The sequence below is a fragment of the Pecten maximus genome, chromosome 3, assembly GCF_902652985.1.
Source record: "Pecten maximus chromosome 3, xPecMax1.1, whole genome shotgun sequence".
Lineage (NCBI taxonomy): Eukaryota > Metazoa > Mollusca > Bivalvia > Pectinida > Pectinidae > Pecten > Pecten maximus.
This window is the reverse complement of record NC_047017.1, coordinates 20,122,937-20,139,508: the sequence shown is the minus strand read 5'-3', so window position 1 is coordinate 20,139,508 and position 16,572 is coordinate 20,122,937. Positions and strand designations below refer to the sequence as shown.

The 16,572-nt window shown below is 36.7% G+C and overlaps 1 protein-coding gene across 2 annotated transcripts in view; it reads left to right on the top strand.

The window, feature by feature from the left end:
• Positions 1–4,571: 4,571 nt before the first annotated feature.
• Positions 4,572–16,572, top strand: part of LOC117323512 (isthmin-like) — a 36,781-nt gene continuing 24,780 nt past the window's right edge. The window contains exons 1-2 of one of the 2 annotated variants that reach the window (XM_033878776.1): positions 4,572–5,465; positions 7,536–8,642. In XM_033878776.1, coding sequence (XP_033734667.1) covers positions 8,379–8,642 — 264 coding nt within the window. In that variant the 5' untranslated portion in view covers positions 4,572–5,465; positions 7,536–8,378. The remainder of the gene's footprint in view (positions 5,466–7,535; positions 8,643–16,572) is intronic. The other variant, XM_033878775.1, reaches the window with a different exon arrangement.

The following is a 16,572-nucleotide window of genomic DNA, read 5'->3' as shown; positions in this document are numbered from 1 at the left end:
CGGAAACTTTCTTGAGTTTTTGATATCATAGTGCATGAATGTCCGTTTAGTAAATCGCTGTATTCTCAGCCATAGTCTGCTTTATATACAGTATCGCTGATCCTTCCACTATCCATTTTCTACATCCCCCCCCCCCCCCCCCCCCCCCGGCACATTGATTAGAATCGACATTCACTCTGGAGTTTTGTCCAAGTAGATCTAAATGCCCAAGGTTTTTTTCCTCTCATGATGGATCATTTCCAGCTTCCGGTGGTTGACCGTGATAATGTCCAATGCGATGCCCGGCCTAATGTTGCCATGTCTACCAACTGTACGTCAAACATATCCTGGTTAGTCAGGGCATCTTCTGACAGTGATTTCTTTATTTAAACATATTGTTATTGTCACATATCAAAGCAAATAGGATCGGGCACAAGTTACAACGACATTATTAACGGCCTTTCCCAAATAAGTACAAAAGTTCAACATTTGGCAGAAAAGCGTAACATTATTCTCCGAAGACCCAAAAGCAAAGGAAGTACAGAAGAAAATAATCTTATATTGATGGTTTCTTAAAAATGTGCACATTTCTGAATATAATAATGTTTGTGTCTAAGGGCAGATGCTCATTTCCACAGAGAAGTAACTCTAAGTAAATAGCTACATCTAAATTTTGGAGACTGAACAAAAGTAAACGTCTCTGTATAAATGAAAGGCATTTTCACAAGGGTTCCCGCAAGTGCATTCTGCATTCTGACAGTGATGTAATAACTGTTATAAAAATCGTGTTTGGCGACCGCAGTCTGTAAGGTTAAATATCCTGATAGAGGTAGACATATATCGGATGTTTCCTGTGCATCTGGAATGCATAAATACAAATTCCACTGAGTACCGCCAAGTTTGTTAAGACTGACAGAACGAGGAAGTACACATTCCTGTTGAGTGCCCCGACAGGAATCGAACCCGAGTCTCCGGGGTGATAAGCCACGGCACAAACCCCTGAGCCAAAGTAGCATGCTCCGCCATCTGAGTGGTAGAGATCGTAGTTAACACCGACCCGTTCCTTTTACATGACATGACTATCATTATCGCTCGATTATGTTTCGCGTGTTTGGATTTGCAATACACCGATGATATCTACAAAGGGAGAGAACCGACAGAAAAACATTAAAAAGTAACGAAATTCTACATGTACATGTCGTGTTTTTATAAATAATTGACATACTCAACACTGTACATATCCTGGTACGTATTAACACGGAAATCACATCCTTAGTCGAACATATGTACGTTTGAATTAAAAATGATTACAAACATACAGTTTCATACAACTTTTGACTACGTGTGTTTTTGAAATAGAAGATTGTAAGTTGTTAGTAAATTTTGATCTGGTCTGCGCCGGAAAACCTTTTACATATGTTACAATCCAGTAGCTTAAACATAAATATCATATTTCATTTCTTATGTAACCTTTAAAGTGTTAAAACTAGACATAATTGTGTTGTGGTTTTAAGGACATGGTAATTTAGGATACTACAATGTCTGTGGCCTATCTGCTGACCTTACATGGCTACTAGCCCGAGTTTCCTTTGGCCCTGACACCATGTCTGGTGTAGCTACAAGCTCTTCCATTATCTACCATCTTTATAATCACTGACCATGTTTTGTCCATCAGCAGTATATTTACGTGTTGTGTGATACCATAATACCAATTACACTACTCATCGGTCGGATTAGTTCTGTCATAATAAGCCATTGTCTTGTTATGTTAACTAATGATGTTGTGTATAGATTACTACCGGTACACAGGGACTCGGTTTCGGATTTTGAGTAACATATAATATGTTACTCAAAATCCAGAAACCTTTGGTTTGGTTTATTTTGTTTAACGTCCTATTAACAGCCAGGGTCATTTAAGGACATGTTAGGTTTAGAGGTGGAGGAAAGCCGGAGTGCCCGGAGAAAAACCACCGGCCTACGGTCAGTACCTGGCAACTGCCCCACTTAGGTTTCGAACTCGCAACACAGAGGTAGAGGGCTAGTGATAAAGTGCCACTTAGCCGCCGCGGCCCCTTCCAGAAAGCGAACCCCTGCGAACCAGGATAGCTTCCAAAATAGACCGACCAATAGTTTTACATTCTTTGACTTGTGGACTAAAGCCGCTGAATGTTATTTCTGGTTGTTGTCAGAACAATTTAGTAGCTAAACTGGCTACCAGGACATTGCGTTTTACTAGATTATCTCCCCCTACTTTGAAACTTAGAATCAGACCTAGAGGCAAGGGTACAGTCTATTTGGCAGCTTGTGGTCTTGGATGAGTAACTGTTTTGTCTACTCTTCTCTCGTCCCTGTAGCTATCACAGGGACTTGAGAATTTGTTAAGTCTACGTGTATTTGGACCTTCTAGTGTATATAGCACATTTCCAGACATTTTTTTGGGGGGGGGGGGGGCTGGATTAAAATTCGGTAAAAATGACACCCCCCGGATTTTGTTTTTACCTAATTTTAAATATGCTATGCACACTAGGAAAGGTCCAAATACAAGTCTCTTTGGTAGGTATAAGCTATAATATATGCGGTCCGTCGCAGTGGCATGACGCAAGGTGCTTCATTGTTCGCTGTGTAATTTCTAGCGGATAGCGAGACAAATCCGATGGTGAAAACCTTGAAAGCATTGAAACCGAACAAGTGGTCTGCAGGCTTATTGGTGAAACTGACACGCATGGAAATGTCAATTTCATTGTAAATTTCACAGCTATCAAAATACAGGATTACACCTTATTATTATATACTAAATACCAGTGACGGTATTAAGTAATCTTATCACCCTTTAAACGACATAACTATGTCAATAAGACGTTGTTGAGCAGTGGCCCTCACCAACCACGTCTTATAATAGTGTTTCATATAGAAATCTCTTACTAATTGACTTGTCAGTAGTCACGTTGAACTTATTAAGAGACTTTTTAAGACTATAGTTCATTTCTGTTGTTGTTATTGATCCTTTATTCTGTAAATGATGTTTAAGTTCATGTCCAGCTTTATTCTATTATTTCTGGGAATGTAGAATGTTACCATATTACCGATTTCGACTTATTAAGCGCATCTGTCCCTATATATAAGAGCACCCAACCATTTCTTTGAAAAAAAAAAAAAAAAAAAAGGAAAAAAGAAGAAGAAGAAGAAGAAGAAGAAGAAGAAGAAGAAGAAAAAGGACCCAGATCTAATACGGAAACTCTCCCCTGTACATGGTTTTATCAAGCGCACCTCTTTTGTGATTTTGTAAGCGCACAATGCGCTTATTAGGTCAAATACGGCATATATATTTGGTAAGTAAATAAGATTGTTGAATAATGCAGGTCAGGTTCCATTATGATCATGATCAAATGAATTTTAGCCAAGCGAAAAATACTAGCCCATATCATGTGACCTGCTAATATCGTAAATCATTACATTTGATCATAATTAAACTATTCAAAATCATATTTTGCATAGCTAAAATGATAAGAAAAACAAATGAGTTTTAAAAAAATATCTAACTTATGATTTTGAATAGCTATAGTCCGATATATTTGATCACAGCATGTTTGCGGTATTGAACATGCTGTTGCTAACTGTTGTTCTAATTTTGTTTTCTTTCTATTATGAATTTTTATATTTGTGTTTCTGATTTGTTTTCGGAAGGAACTTTGATACTTTGTATGTATTATTTTGGGATTATAGTGACATCGCTTACATTTACTTAGTACTAACCGTACCGAGGGACTATCAATGGCTTTCGGAGACCCTTGCGGGAGTATCAATGGTCACTCGGAAGTCCTCTTCTAACTACTCGGAGATCCCAGCGGGAGTATACAGGTCTCTTTTAACGAGCCATTACTTACATCATCGACAGACAAATCAGTGTCACAACTAATCCTAGATTCATCTACTTACAAGTATAAACGGCCATTTATGTTAGACATTCAGATTATCAGGAAATAACAAGAAAACAACTGGTTATCATTCAACGGGAGCCTAACTGCAACATACGGGTTAATCCCTCGGATAGCGACATAATCAGACAGATAATGACAACACGGGCAAGCCTGGTTAGCATGCTTAGCTGACATTTAGAAACAATACCTTGGTTATATTGTGTTTTCTCATCGCCATCATCTATGTGGGAAATAGAACGATGAAAAAATCATTTTGATGTAACTAAATGAAATAAAATAAGATAAAAATTAATTAATTAATCGATAAGAAATAAATTTATTAATTGATAAAAAAATAAATGAATGAATGAATAAATAAATAAATAATTTGTTAGGTAAGTAATAGATGAGTTGTTTCGGCAAGTTAACAAGGCTTTATGCAGTAGTAAGCTTATAATAATTACGCGTTTTATATCTATTCCGAAAAAAATATAATCAGTTTGTGAGAATAATCGTGTGTGACGACAATGCTTTGATGAATATCGTTTTATGGACATACGGCTGATGCCACAGGACTGGAGCACAGACCAAGCGTCTAGGTGTATAGATGAAGGGATACCCACAGGTCTGGTCGGCAGGATTATGTGATCGAGAGACAGAGCCAACACCTGGTAAAAAGAATGTTTAACATGCAGGGGTATTAAGTTGATCTATCTCAGAGAAATTCATTCACGAGTAAACGGATTTAGGCTGTGTCCCAATATCTAATTCTTCTAACACTTGTCTACCGTAAGATTACATATCACAGGGTTTCACACGGAACCCGAATAAAGACTTTAGTATCAGACACTCAGCACAGCAAAATCCTTACCGAGGTAGACATGATTTAATGTCTTGTACAGCAGGAGCGAGGTCTTACTCTTTAATACCCACCACCAAGAAAACAACGTGTTTTGCCGCCTCAAATCGCCTTAAAGATCAAAGCGAGCTTGACTGACAGCCATAAATTTAAACTCTTTTTATGTCTTCTTGAAAACAACAGGCACCCTTCGTATGTCGATGAGGAAGTTCCAAAAATTTCAACAAACACCGATTTTTTTCTGTTTTATGTTCTTCACGCCGCAGGAGGATGCTGTACCCGTCTGTCAGCCTCCCTGCTGCAGCGGAGAGTGTCGAATAGACGTTACACGCGATTGGGTCCAAGTGATTGCGGAAGACGGATTATCAGTGATTGGCACGTGAAGCCGGGTCAGGATTTTTTTTACGCGCGCGTGTGTATAAATGTTTTTTTATGATTCTGCTGCTGACGTTTAGGACACATGTTGTTGGCCAGAGTACGTGCTGTTTGGCTGTAAAATGGAGATAGAGAGAAGCACATGGTCCTGTTAATGGCCGACAACCTGGGGGCGTACGGCGGCCCAGTGACTAAGGTCGGGTGACATGTGTTGGGTACAAGCCGCACAGTTCTTCCACTGGACAGTGCCGGGGTGACACACACCTACTCTGTGCATCAGTAACAGGTACGCGGCGGTGGATATAAACAGAGTGCACCTTCCCTTCATCGTCAAGGTAAGTAGTGATATGAAAATACTTATATCTTTTGTCGCGGATCGTAACCCCAGATATATCAGTTGTGTATGATACCCGTAAATTATAAATCATAATACTCTTGAATTTATAAGATATTTAGTATTTTATGTCATTAGATATAAATAAAAAAAATAGTTTTCAACGATATCATAAAACCATACAATATCGTTTTAATCATGACTTTAAAAATAGAAATGAAATAAACATCCTTTATATGTATGACAGAAGTGGTATAATGTATCATACGCGTTACGTCCCCACTCTTACCTTGTAAACAATATCTGACACTTCACTAAGAATTATGTAGGTATCGCGCACCAAGTGTCTGCCTTCGTAATATCGTATATATATAGGCATTTGGTATCCTATGTTGATTATTTACCAGACGTATTTTCACAGTGTGACTATTGGACCATTGTCTGTATTATTACTGAAAATCCGTACCGGTAAGTTAATGTGTCAACGTAGTTGTTCAAAAAAGCGGGACATTATATGACAATGTATACTAGTATGTTACTAGAGTGTTTCTAACGACTATAAGTTATGAAATGTGATGTTATAATAAGCGATGCAGTTTTTGTTATTGCGAGTTAAAATCATGGCATGTTGTAAAAATGCGATATAAATCATGTTATGCTGTGACATCGTAACAATGGATTATGAATTATGCCTTTACAGAGTAATAATGATTTTCAAATTATATTGTAATGGCATTTTAATGAATAATGATGTCTTAACATAGTTATATTGACTTCCATAATAAATTGTAATGGCTTTTTAATGAATGATTTAAAATTATATTTTAATGGCTTTTTAATGAAGAATCGAAAAATCTTAACTAAAGTGTTAAAACGATCATGATGTATGTCTGTAAAGTTAAACAGATCTTGTTATTAAGTCTATACATACTTAACAAACGATAACGTTATTACAGAGAAATTCAAACAAATCAACCAAAGAATCGAAATAAGGTGAGATCAACACCTAAACATTTTAAATGAAAATTGTGAGATATATTGAACACATAGCTAGCTAGCTTTATCTCTTGGCTCCATATGCTTTTTATAATCCGTATCATTACGACCGAAAACAATGTACAACAGGGAGGTCATCACCATAAAACCTCAGCATGGAGTGGGGTACTGTCTAACAGCAGGACTTCCGGACCCGAAGTTCTATCTATCCGGTTACACTCTTGGAAGAAGAATTAAATATTTAAAAAAACATAATAATAAAATGAGGAGATAACGGTACGGCGCCACTATTTACCGATGCATACCCATCCCATCTCTCCATCAGCATGTAGCATTGTCATTAAGCTCTGTGTATAAAGTTTACCAAGTCTTCCATAAACTTGTTTTTGGTAGGTAAAAATCGCCAATTAAAAACAATGATCGAAAATGAAATGAATGCATCATGAACATTTTAAAAGATAAAAGAGGAAAAGAAAGAAAACGGAAATAATATAATTTAGACAAGAGTAGCAGAAACCTTACTTGTTTTATTGATTTATTTTTTGTAATTGTCTTGTCAGATTTGATGTTTGGTTTGGGCGTCATATGAAGTCATTTTGGAAGCGTTCTGACAGGATTTGTACGTTACATGGGGCGCTGTGAGGTGTAAATGTTGCCCCCTATGGAGAACACACATTTCCGCGTTATATCTATCCCGGGGACAACGCTCTGATAGCACCCTACATGTGTTTGTTTAGAAGCTTGTTCAGGCGTTCCCCGCACAGTTTGGCTAATCACTATTGGGTTATCAGTGAACGCAAAAGTTTTTAGAATAATCTGTTTTTTCTTAAACACGTTTTATTTGCTTTTAATATTCTTTTTTTTTCGGAAACAGGAAGAGTGCGTTGGTGTGTTTGTTGATATATAATTCATAAATCTCTGTAGCGTTTTATCCCAGCCATTTTCCCTGCGTCAAACAAAAGTATTCAGTAACCGATAAGTGCTTTACTTCTTTGAAAGTTTATATGTACATTTGCATGATGGAGCTGCTCATGCATTGTTGAAATAAATTTATGTTTTTTTTTCTCATTTTCAGACGTCATCGATGCTTACACTCTACCAAAGGCTTCAACAACCGAGTTCAGGTTTCCAGTTCCAAGTGAGAAATCATTACATAAAGGTGTACATTGATATCTTTGAAGATGCAGTAGCTGCTATTGTGTGCCAATGAAATACTAAAGTGAAGTTCAATTGGAATTAAGTATTTGGAATTGCTGGACAACGGTATCATTATCGAAAAATTGTTGTCAATAATTGCTGTTAACTTAATATTTTGGAAACATTTTTTCTCTTGCCACTTGCAGTAGTTTGGACACGTGTTGGCTATACGTACCACTAAGTGGTATAGACACCTTCTCTGGGTTTTGAAATGTGCGCCAGCGGAGATGAAAGGATTCGGAGATAATGTATGGATCATCACAGTAACTAGACAGAACAAACGGCCATCAGAATGTAAACACAGTGTGACTGCTATCCCTCATACTCTCACAGCATACAAAGCGAGAGACACATAATAATCATGACTTGAACTGTTAATTAACGCATTAGAGACATAGAGGCTATAGGGAATACCGCTAACGAGCCCGGTCGGATTGTTTGCCCCCGATGTTCATTGAATACATATAATTCGTTTCTGATGTTCAAGAGAGAGATCAGTGGTAGATTGCTATCACGTATTTACGTATCTTCGTGAACTACCATCAACCTGTAAATTGTGGCTTTTACAAAAATGTGTTAATGTAAGTTAAACAAATATCCATCTGTGATCTCTAATTATCATGAAGACCAGTAACAGGGAGCGGTCATTATTGGCAATCAAAACAAACAGAGTTATTTCCGGTCAGTAATTAATTGATGGTTCCGCTGCCAAACAGGTCATATGAATACGAGAGAGGAACCTGCTTCGACGTCAACCTCGGAGCAGACGATCACCACAACATCTGTTGAGATTTCAGAAGAGAATCCTGGCGGGAAAACTTGCCGCTCTAAACGTGTCGTCTGCGTGATAGAGAAATTGAATATGATATTCCTGGTTTTCTTCATCTGCTACCTGTCATGGACAATTCCTGCTAATTATGGATTATTTACGTCGAATGAATCGGGAGTGGACGTTAATGGAACTATGGGGAACGCCAAAGGCCAGGTAAACCGTTTCGTTTTCAATCTTAAAATCTCTTTAGGGTAGCCAACTGCTTTTCAATTTTTATGCGAACCATTTTCGTATTCATTAAAATGCTTAAGAATTTTGGTGATGGAGATGACCATTTCACCCAGAATGTTTCCCCTGCTCATATAAATGGCATTTCGGCAGAACCTAGATGATATATACTTCAAAGAATAACCAGAATCTTTGCAAAAATTCCGCTGATGCTATCTTGAAAAACCCCAGGGGATGAGAGATCAAAAAGTTCTTATTTTGATTAATATACGATATTTCTCAATTCCATACTGATATTTTGATAAATATACGATATTTACCAAATCCAGACAATTACTTAAAATTACATTGATGGTACGATCTATAAATACAAGACCTCAGAGATGGTGACTGTTACGTTCTCTTTCATATATTTCTCCTTTGCTAGAAGGGCCAACATGTCTTATACGCGAGTAAGATCTGTAAGGTCGATGCGTTCTTTTTCGTTTCATTTGAAACTATATTGTTTTCAGAATTGTTTCACCTGCACAATTGGCTCGGTTTAGTTCATTTGTATTGTATGATAGCACATTCTTTTGAAATCCTATATTGAACCTCTCCATCCATATTTTGACATTTCTTTCGACCTATGAGTTTCCTCCGTTGCCTCTTTATATGTCCATATTTCGGGACAATTGCATAAAAAACGAACTGTAGAAGGACGAACCAGTTGTACAGTTTATGTAATTCTTTTTTGGCTACACCGTATCTAACTTTCCATGTGAAAGGTACCGCGAACATTTCCACTTTTACAGTAGATCTTGTACAATCTTTTTATGAAGTTCTACCGATATTAATCACAAACATAACCTCCTATATGCTATACAAGAGGCGTCAGTATACGGTGAGGATTTCATGCTGCTGGATTTAATGATAAAATACTCACGACTTACATCGTCACTGGCTGACGTAAGCTTCTAGATTTAGAGACATGCTGATTTATGTAAGATATAACAGACATAATGCTCCATCATTTTATACTTTGTATTATTTTCTTTAATCAGAATGACTTTTCTTTGTTTTTTTTGGAGCCCAATTACCTCCTTTTGCTTTGGTTTCACTTGTGATATTATTGCATTTGGTGTTCCCTCCAGTCCTCAATGTGCTAATGGCAATACGGTTCTTGCCGCTTTGATGTCAACTTCGTAACTTCTGTTGATTTCTCCTCGGCTCCTGTTGTGTCGGTGGTGTCCATCAGATTACTCTTCCGGTGGGGTCCTATTAGACTTGCCCCCTGTCTCTAGAATATTAAAATTATAAATAAAATTGAGCTTTATGATTTTGATCCCTAGGATATGTCTGATTCTAGAATGGGCTTGACCTTTCTGTACTCACCATTATTCCGGGGAGTGCTTTTCCAGATTTGACCAGACCCTAAGTTTCAAACTAGGGGCAGATAATCTGGTATTAGAATTTAGCTTGGCAGTTCTTAAAAAAAACCCACTTAGGGTCTGGTGGCCATTCTAGGGTCCTATCGGTGTCTGAAAATTTAGCGTCCCTCAATTTCTATTTTGGTACCCCCACCCCTTCCCAGTTCCTGTAATGACTGATGTCCGCTCGATTCAAATTGCGGCTTTTTATGACAAGATGAAGCTACGATGTTTGCTTTTTTGTATGTAAAGGCTGTTGTTTGGGTCTTTTGTACTGGTATGTTGAAACTGAAACGTTCCTGAGGTATAGTTTATCCTTGTGTGTTGACGCTGACGTAAAGTATGTCCGTGTGTATTGACACCGAGGTATATTTTGTCCATGTGTGTTGATGCTGCGGTAAAGTATGTCCTTGTGTGTTGTATCTGAGGTATATTTGACCTTGTGTGTTGATGCTGAGGCATATTTGTCCTTTTGTGTTGACGCTGATGTTTATTTTGTCCATGTGTGTTGTTCCTGAGGTATAGCTTGTCCTTGTGTGCAATCTTATTGAAATCTAGATCCACATTCTCATTCCGTTACATTAACATCTAACAACATCCCATAAGAGGTCAGGTTCTGATGACCTTTGTGATATGTATATTTCACTTTCAGGGCGAATTGTCAATTCGTCGATGTTATCGAAGCAAACCATTTCGTCACAACATGTATTGTTGTATGCTTTGTGGGACGAAATGAATTGATTCAAATCGACAGATTATGCAAGCTATGCGCTCAAGACATGCTTGTTGACGATGAGAATATATTTGTCCTTGATTAATGACGTTGTACTCTCCTTTTTCTATCTTCTTAAAGTAACGTAGACAGATCTGCTTTCGTTTGATTATCTGGAGTAGGTATTGAGTCATATGAACAATTCACGTGGGATTTTTTTTGGGGAACTGGTTTCCTTCTTGCGAAATAGCACGCGTGGCAACTACTAGTATCTGAGCCAATAAGTGTATAACATAAGGCCACAAAAACCCAAGTCAGTATTGTCAAATTATGATGATATATTATCATTAAGTTTATTTTTTTTCATTTAGTCTGACTATGAACAAATTACGTTGATGACAATGATAATCGGACTAGATTGATCAAAATGTATTCCTATGTTAAATCAATATTTTGTCCTCGTTTTTATCGCTTTTGTATAGATTTTGTATAGGAATTATTTGTTATCATCAGGGTATTCTTTGAAATATCATTTCTACTGATTGATATCCGACCTTTCTCTATATCAGTTTTTATCTTTCCAGTAGTCAATTCGAAGCTACCAACAATAACTTACACTACTGACTTGTTAGAGAACTTATATACATTTTCCTTAATTCCTTTAAAGATTTGCTTACTTTTGGCTTCTAGCATTACTGACGAGTCTTGGTACGACGAAACAGGTGTATGATGTATTTTGAACCAGAATTCGTCTTATTCTGTATATAGTAAATCATATTAAAAGATTCTATTCTTTTGTACAACCAAATCACGTGTACGCTGTTACAATACCGTATAACTTTACTGATGTATATCAATGGTACATCAGGATGACTACCGACAGTAATGGCACATTGATCAATACCGGATGTCAACAACCCTTCCTTCAAAGACACCCATTGACGCCATCACGACTAACACAGTCCATACCTGTCCGATATGTATACATCGCATATCTCACGTGATTACGCGCATATACTATTTCTTGCACTATTGGCATAATGTTATCGACATTATATATTGCAGTTGTATTTAAGATTTTTAGTAATGTTATTAAGATTGATCCATTTCCTTACTTTGAGACAGAAAAATAGGTCAAGAACAAAACAGTCTAATAATACACAGCAATTTCTTATTTTTAACTGCTTATCGAAGTGTCCAGTTCACACTACTCATTTGCTGTTCCATGACAGAATATTATTTCGTATGGCGGCTTACCGAAGGACCTTTCGACTGTTTCCGGTATCTATTACGAAACCCTTTGACGTCCGAAGATCATTCATGTGTTTTGAATCGATAGCAAAATAAATCGATGACCTAGATTATGAAAAAAAGAGCGCTTGTAACTTCCGAAATTTTTGATGTTCCGATCTGAAAATAGAGTAACGATAACCTATGTACAACGAAATGCACGTGGAATTGTCATAGTTTGAGCAGATTGTGGAAATGATGAGGTCGCCCGATCATAGGTCATCATGATAACGTCTAAGAATTTCTCAAACATTTGCCTTCAAAGGTTCGAGAAATACCTCAGGGAACATTGAGGATACTGATAACAAAAGAATTTATTGTGTGTTTAGGAGTTTTCTATTTCCCCCTGACATCTGTCGATACGCGTAAGGCCATCTCTCGCATACAGACAACATTTTCAATCTGTGGGCCGTGATAACCTACCAAAGTAAAAATAACAAGCGTCTGCCGCACTCAGAATTCACCATTAGTTTTCTTTCCAAGACTTGAATATTTCACCGTCGGGTTATAAAGATCTTTTTCTAAAATAATTCACTAAGAACATGGCTAGGACCGGATGATAAATTGAAAGCTTGTGACATACTAGCATATAGGTCGAGGGCTCTGGCAGCGAAATACTTTAGGGTAATCCATCAAAAAATGAAAGAAATGTTTGTTATTCAAACTCGTGCCTTTTGGCGTGTTCTTTGTAGTGCGGTTTTGTTTCCGGATATGATACATTATGGGGTATACTGAGACCCCCACACGAAAAAATCCAATTCCATTTTCTGTCTATTTCAATATATCACTACGTTTGCAAATGTACCTAGGTTATCACAGAGCTACGCCAGGTGGCATAAAGATATACAATCTTATACTGGCTTTGAACGTTTATAAAGCAAAACCGCCTCCTAATAATACCAAGGTACATATCATAATGCCATATCTTATTTTTTTTTCCTGAACTGACATAAGATAAAATACCAAAGAAACAAAACATAATGTCAGTTATTTATATAAAAAAAACACACCATTCTTCATTTCCCGATTGTATTTCCTGGTCAGACAATTTAAGTATTTTATTAAATGCATATAGCTTTACGATATACTTTCATTGTTAATTATTTTACGAAGTGTTTGTATCTTATATATACCACATTAACCGGAAATGACGAAACAGAGGTGTCTGTGGTCTGATCTGGGTGTTTGTTCCGCTCCAGTTCAGATTTTGACATCTGTATTTTCTACTTGTGTGGTGCGGAGAAAGCCACGTTGATACAAAGATGTCAAGCTTATCATTTCTGACAAGATATGCTTGTGCATCTGTTAGTAAGGTGGTTTTACAGATAACTGACTTCGAATTCGATGCTAATTTATGAAGCACTAGGAGAAAACCAGTGCACTAAATCGATGGTAATATTTACAATCAAACCCCGTGTAGCTATCATTCACTACAATAGATACTCTTATATAATTTGCAAATATTTATTGAGCCCTTTTTATTCTTACCTAGAGACTTTTGTTCTTTATAACATTGCAACTGAAACCATTCACGTATAGACCACTAAACGTGTAAAGCTATCAAGTTTAACTTATCTGAGGCCGTGTTGTTTTGAATAAGGCCCCTTGCGATTACGGTAAATAACATTTACTGATTTAAGGATAAACCTTGTGTGTAAAAATATTGAAAATAATAACCGGAAATTACTGAAATTGGTTGACCAGGAAGATATTCCGAAATCATATTTGGCGGAGTTTATCGCGCTAAATAATCAGTATTTTATCATATGGAGTGCTTGTGCTGACGCTATCGGGTCCAGTAGAATTTCCAAACGAAAGAAACCTATCTCCAGGGAACGGGTAGTGATAGACAGGCACTCAACGGCCAGGACACAATCTGGGCTTCTGATCATACTAGTGGCCATTTGGGATTCAAAGTTACACTGATGATCCAGTAGAGCGATGCTATCGTATGCTTTCTGTCAGAAACCTATACTAAAAGGCAAAAAAGTACAGAAGGCTTAAACTCTAATCTGGATTTGTAGAGCACTAAGAAATAGAAAAAAATATACACTCAATTTGATTAATTTACTATATAAAAAATTAGTTAATTCAATTAACAACTTAGAAATATGATTTTTTAAGTTGCTATTTATTTATTTATTTATTTATTTTATCGATGTATCGATTGAAGTTTCAGGGTGACAAACTCTGTCGTAAGCCGCACGTGTAATAACACTATTGTTACGTCATTAATGATTGATGACATCACAATAACCATATGACGTCGAATGCTTGTCTCTGTAGAGAAAAATACCGAAGTCGGAATATTCGCTTCTCTCATACAGATTTGGGAGATTTCACTTTCATTGTCATTAATATGAGTTATGTGATAAACATAATCTTACACTCATGACGTCATATAGAAAGAAGGTTGTAAAATGACTGATGGCCATTACAACCCACCATCAAGTGCAAGACCTACTTGATCTTCAATATTACCAATACGGCATTATTTGATTTGCAGTTTAAGTTATACACAGTCAAGCTTGGCAACGAAATTGAGCGGGAAGTTGCGTTAACGATGTTCGCTTCAAAGGCATCTTCTGAAACGATAATTCTACAGTACTTACATGTCAAGGGTTCAGATCGGTCATACAGACCTAAACAACAATATACTGTACCTCCTCCTGTAATTGAGATGGATTATAGAAATTCATGATCACTAATTTAACAAAGCATTGCCATAGAATCTAACACTGTTCAGGAGATTGATCTATATGTTATTAATGTCTGGATAGGTTAGAGATTCCGAAATGTTACACACGAGAAAATTCTTCAGCCATTTTTCTCTCCCGACGACTTAGGTTTTATTCAGTATCCTCAATTCTACGTGACCTGTGAATCTTGTCGTTTTGACATGGTACATCATGCCGTATGCAAAATTCATATTTAAAGCGCCATTCTCCTGTGTGTTTTGAGCAAGATTTTAAACTGTAATTAAAACAGATTAGCGGAATGAGATCGCCTGATATGTGGCAAATATATATATATATATATATATAGAAAATAATTTAGAAAATAAAAATCCAAAACATATACTAAAGACGAATTATGCCCTTGATAACCTTACTGCTTGATCACCTTTTAAGATACGGAATGCTGGTTAAGCGATTTATAATGCGTGATTATTGGTAATTTTGTACATGTGTTTTTCAGTCAGAAATAGGCTGTTAAAATGGCATGGAATTTTTCTCATTGAAGAAGAACTAACTCATAATTCAAAAATATTTGCCGCCGGCTATTTTGTGCAGCAAATGTTTTTACCAAGTATCCTGCTGATAACACTTCTCTATTCCTGTCAGCTTGTTTCTAAATGCAAAAAGTACCTGTGGAGAAGCAAGAAGTGATTAACTTTCGTATTTATTCTAAGTGTGAACGAAGCTTAAATCCCACCAAGTAGGGTTAAGTCTTTGGTTAGCCTGACGATAGGGGATCATGCAAACGTTTGTGCTTTCAGGGCGCTTGTGTTTGATCTGGGATCAGAAGAACGTTTGACACCGAGGGGGTTTGAAGTTCAATCAATAAACAAATGCATATCTTTTGGTTTAATCAATATTTTTCTTTATAACCTATAATATAACCCTCTAGTAATAGTGTTATCATTTATACCTATGGTTTACCCATACGAAATGAGGAAGAATGACTGCGCTGAAATCATGTACCGGTTGACCTCATTTAAGTGAAAAGTGCCTTACACGTGCGGCTCTTGACGTAAAAAGAAGATGAAACAACTTACAACGACGATACACGAAAACTTCCATGTAACGACTTAAGCTCATTCAAACGATCAACTGTATTACCAATTGAAAGCTCTTTCAAAACGATCACCTGTATTATCAATTAAAACAATATCCGTCTGCATACCTGTTAGAAAGAGGTGAAACGGTTCAGTGGAAAAAGTGTGCCAAAGTAATATATTGTAAGAACAATAAATTGAATGATTACATCAATAACATATGTGTAGCACAGATATTATTATTACGAATCAATACTGTCTATTTCATTATTATATAAACACCCGGATAGCGGATAATATATGCTACATATGTAAGATAAAACAACTAACATGTATAGATAGGTTCTGTCTCATGAGATGAATGGGGCAGCCCCTACCTTAAAACATGTCTGGCAGTGGTATATAATCTATTGTAAATTTCCCACGTCATATCAAATATTCATGTTGAATATTTTTCAATGAAATAAATATAATAAAAGAAAATGCACTTTCTCCCAGTTCTAAAAATGTGGCGGAGTTGAGATACCCAAGGGGCGGTCTAGTCACTACAAGTGAGGCATACTCAACGTGACCCAACTAGAAGTTAAGATGCTGGATGGCTGTTGGCTATAATGATTATATCCTACAAAAGAAATAAAAATATTAATGATAACCAAAACCGAAATACATAGCACTATTAGAATTAGGGTACGTTATCTAACCATGCAGACTGCTTTGTCTTTTGTA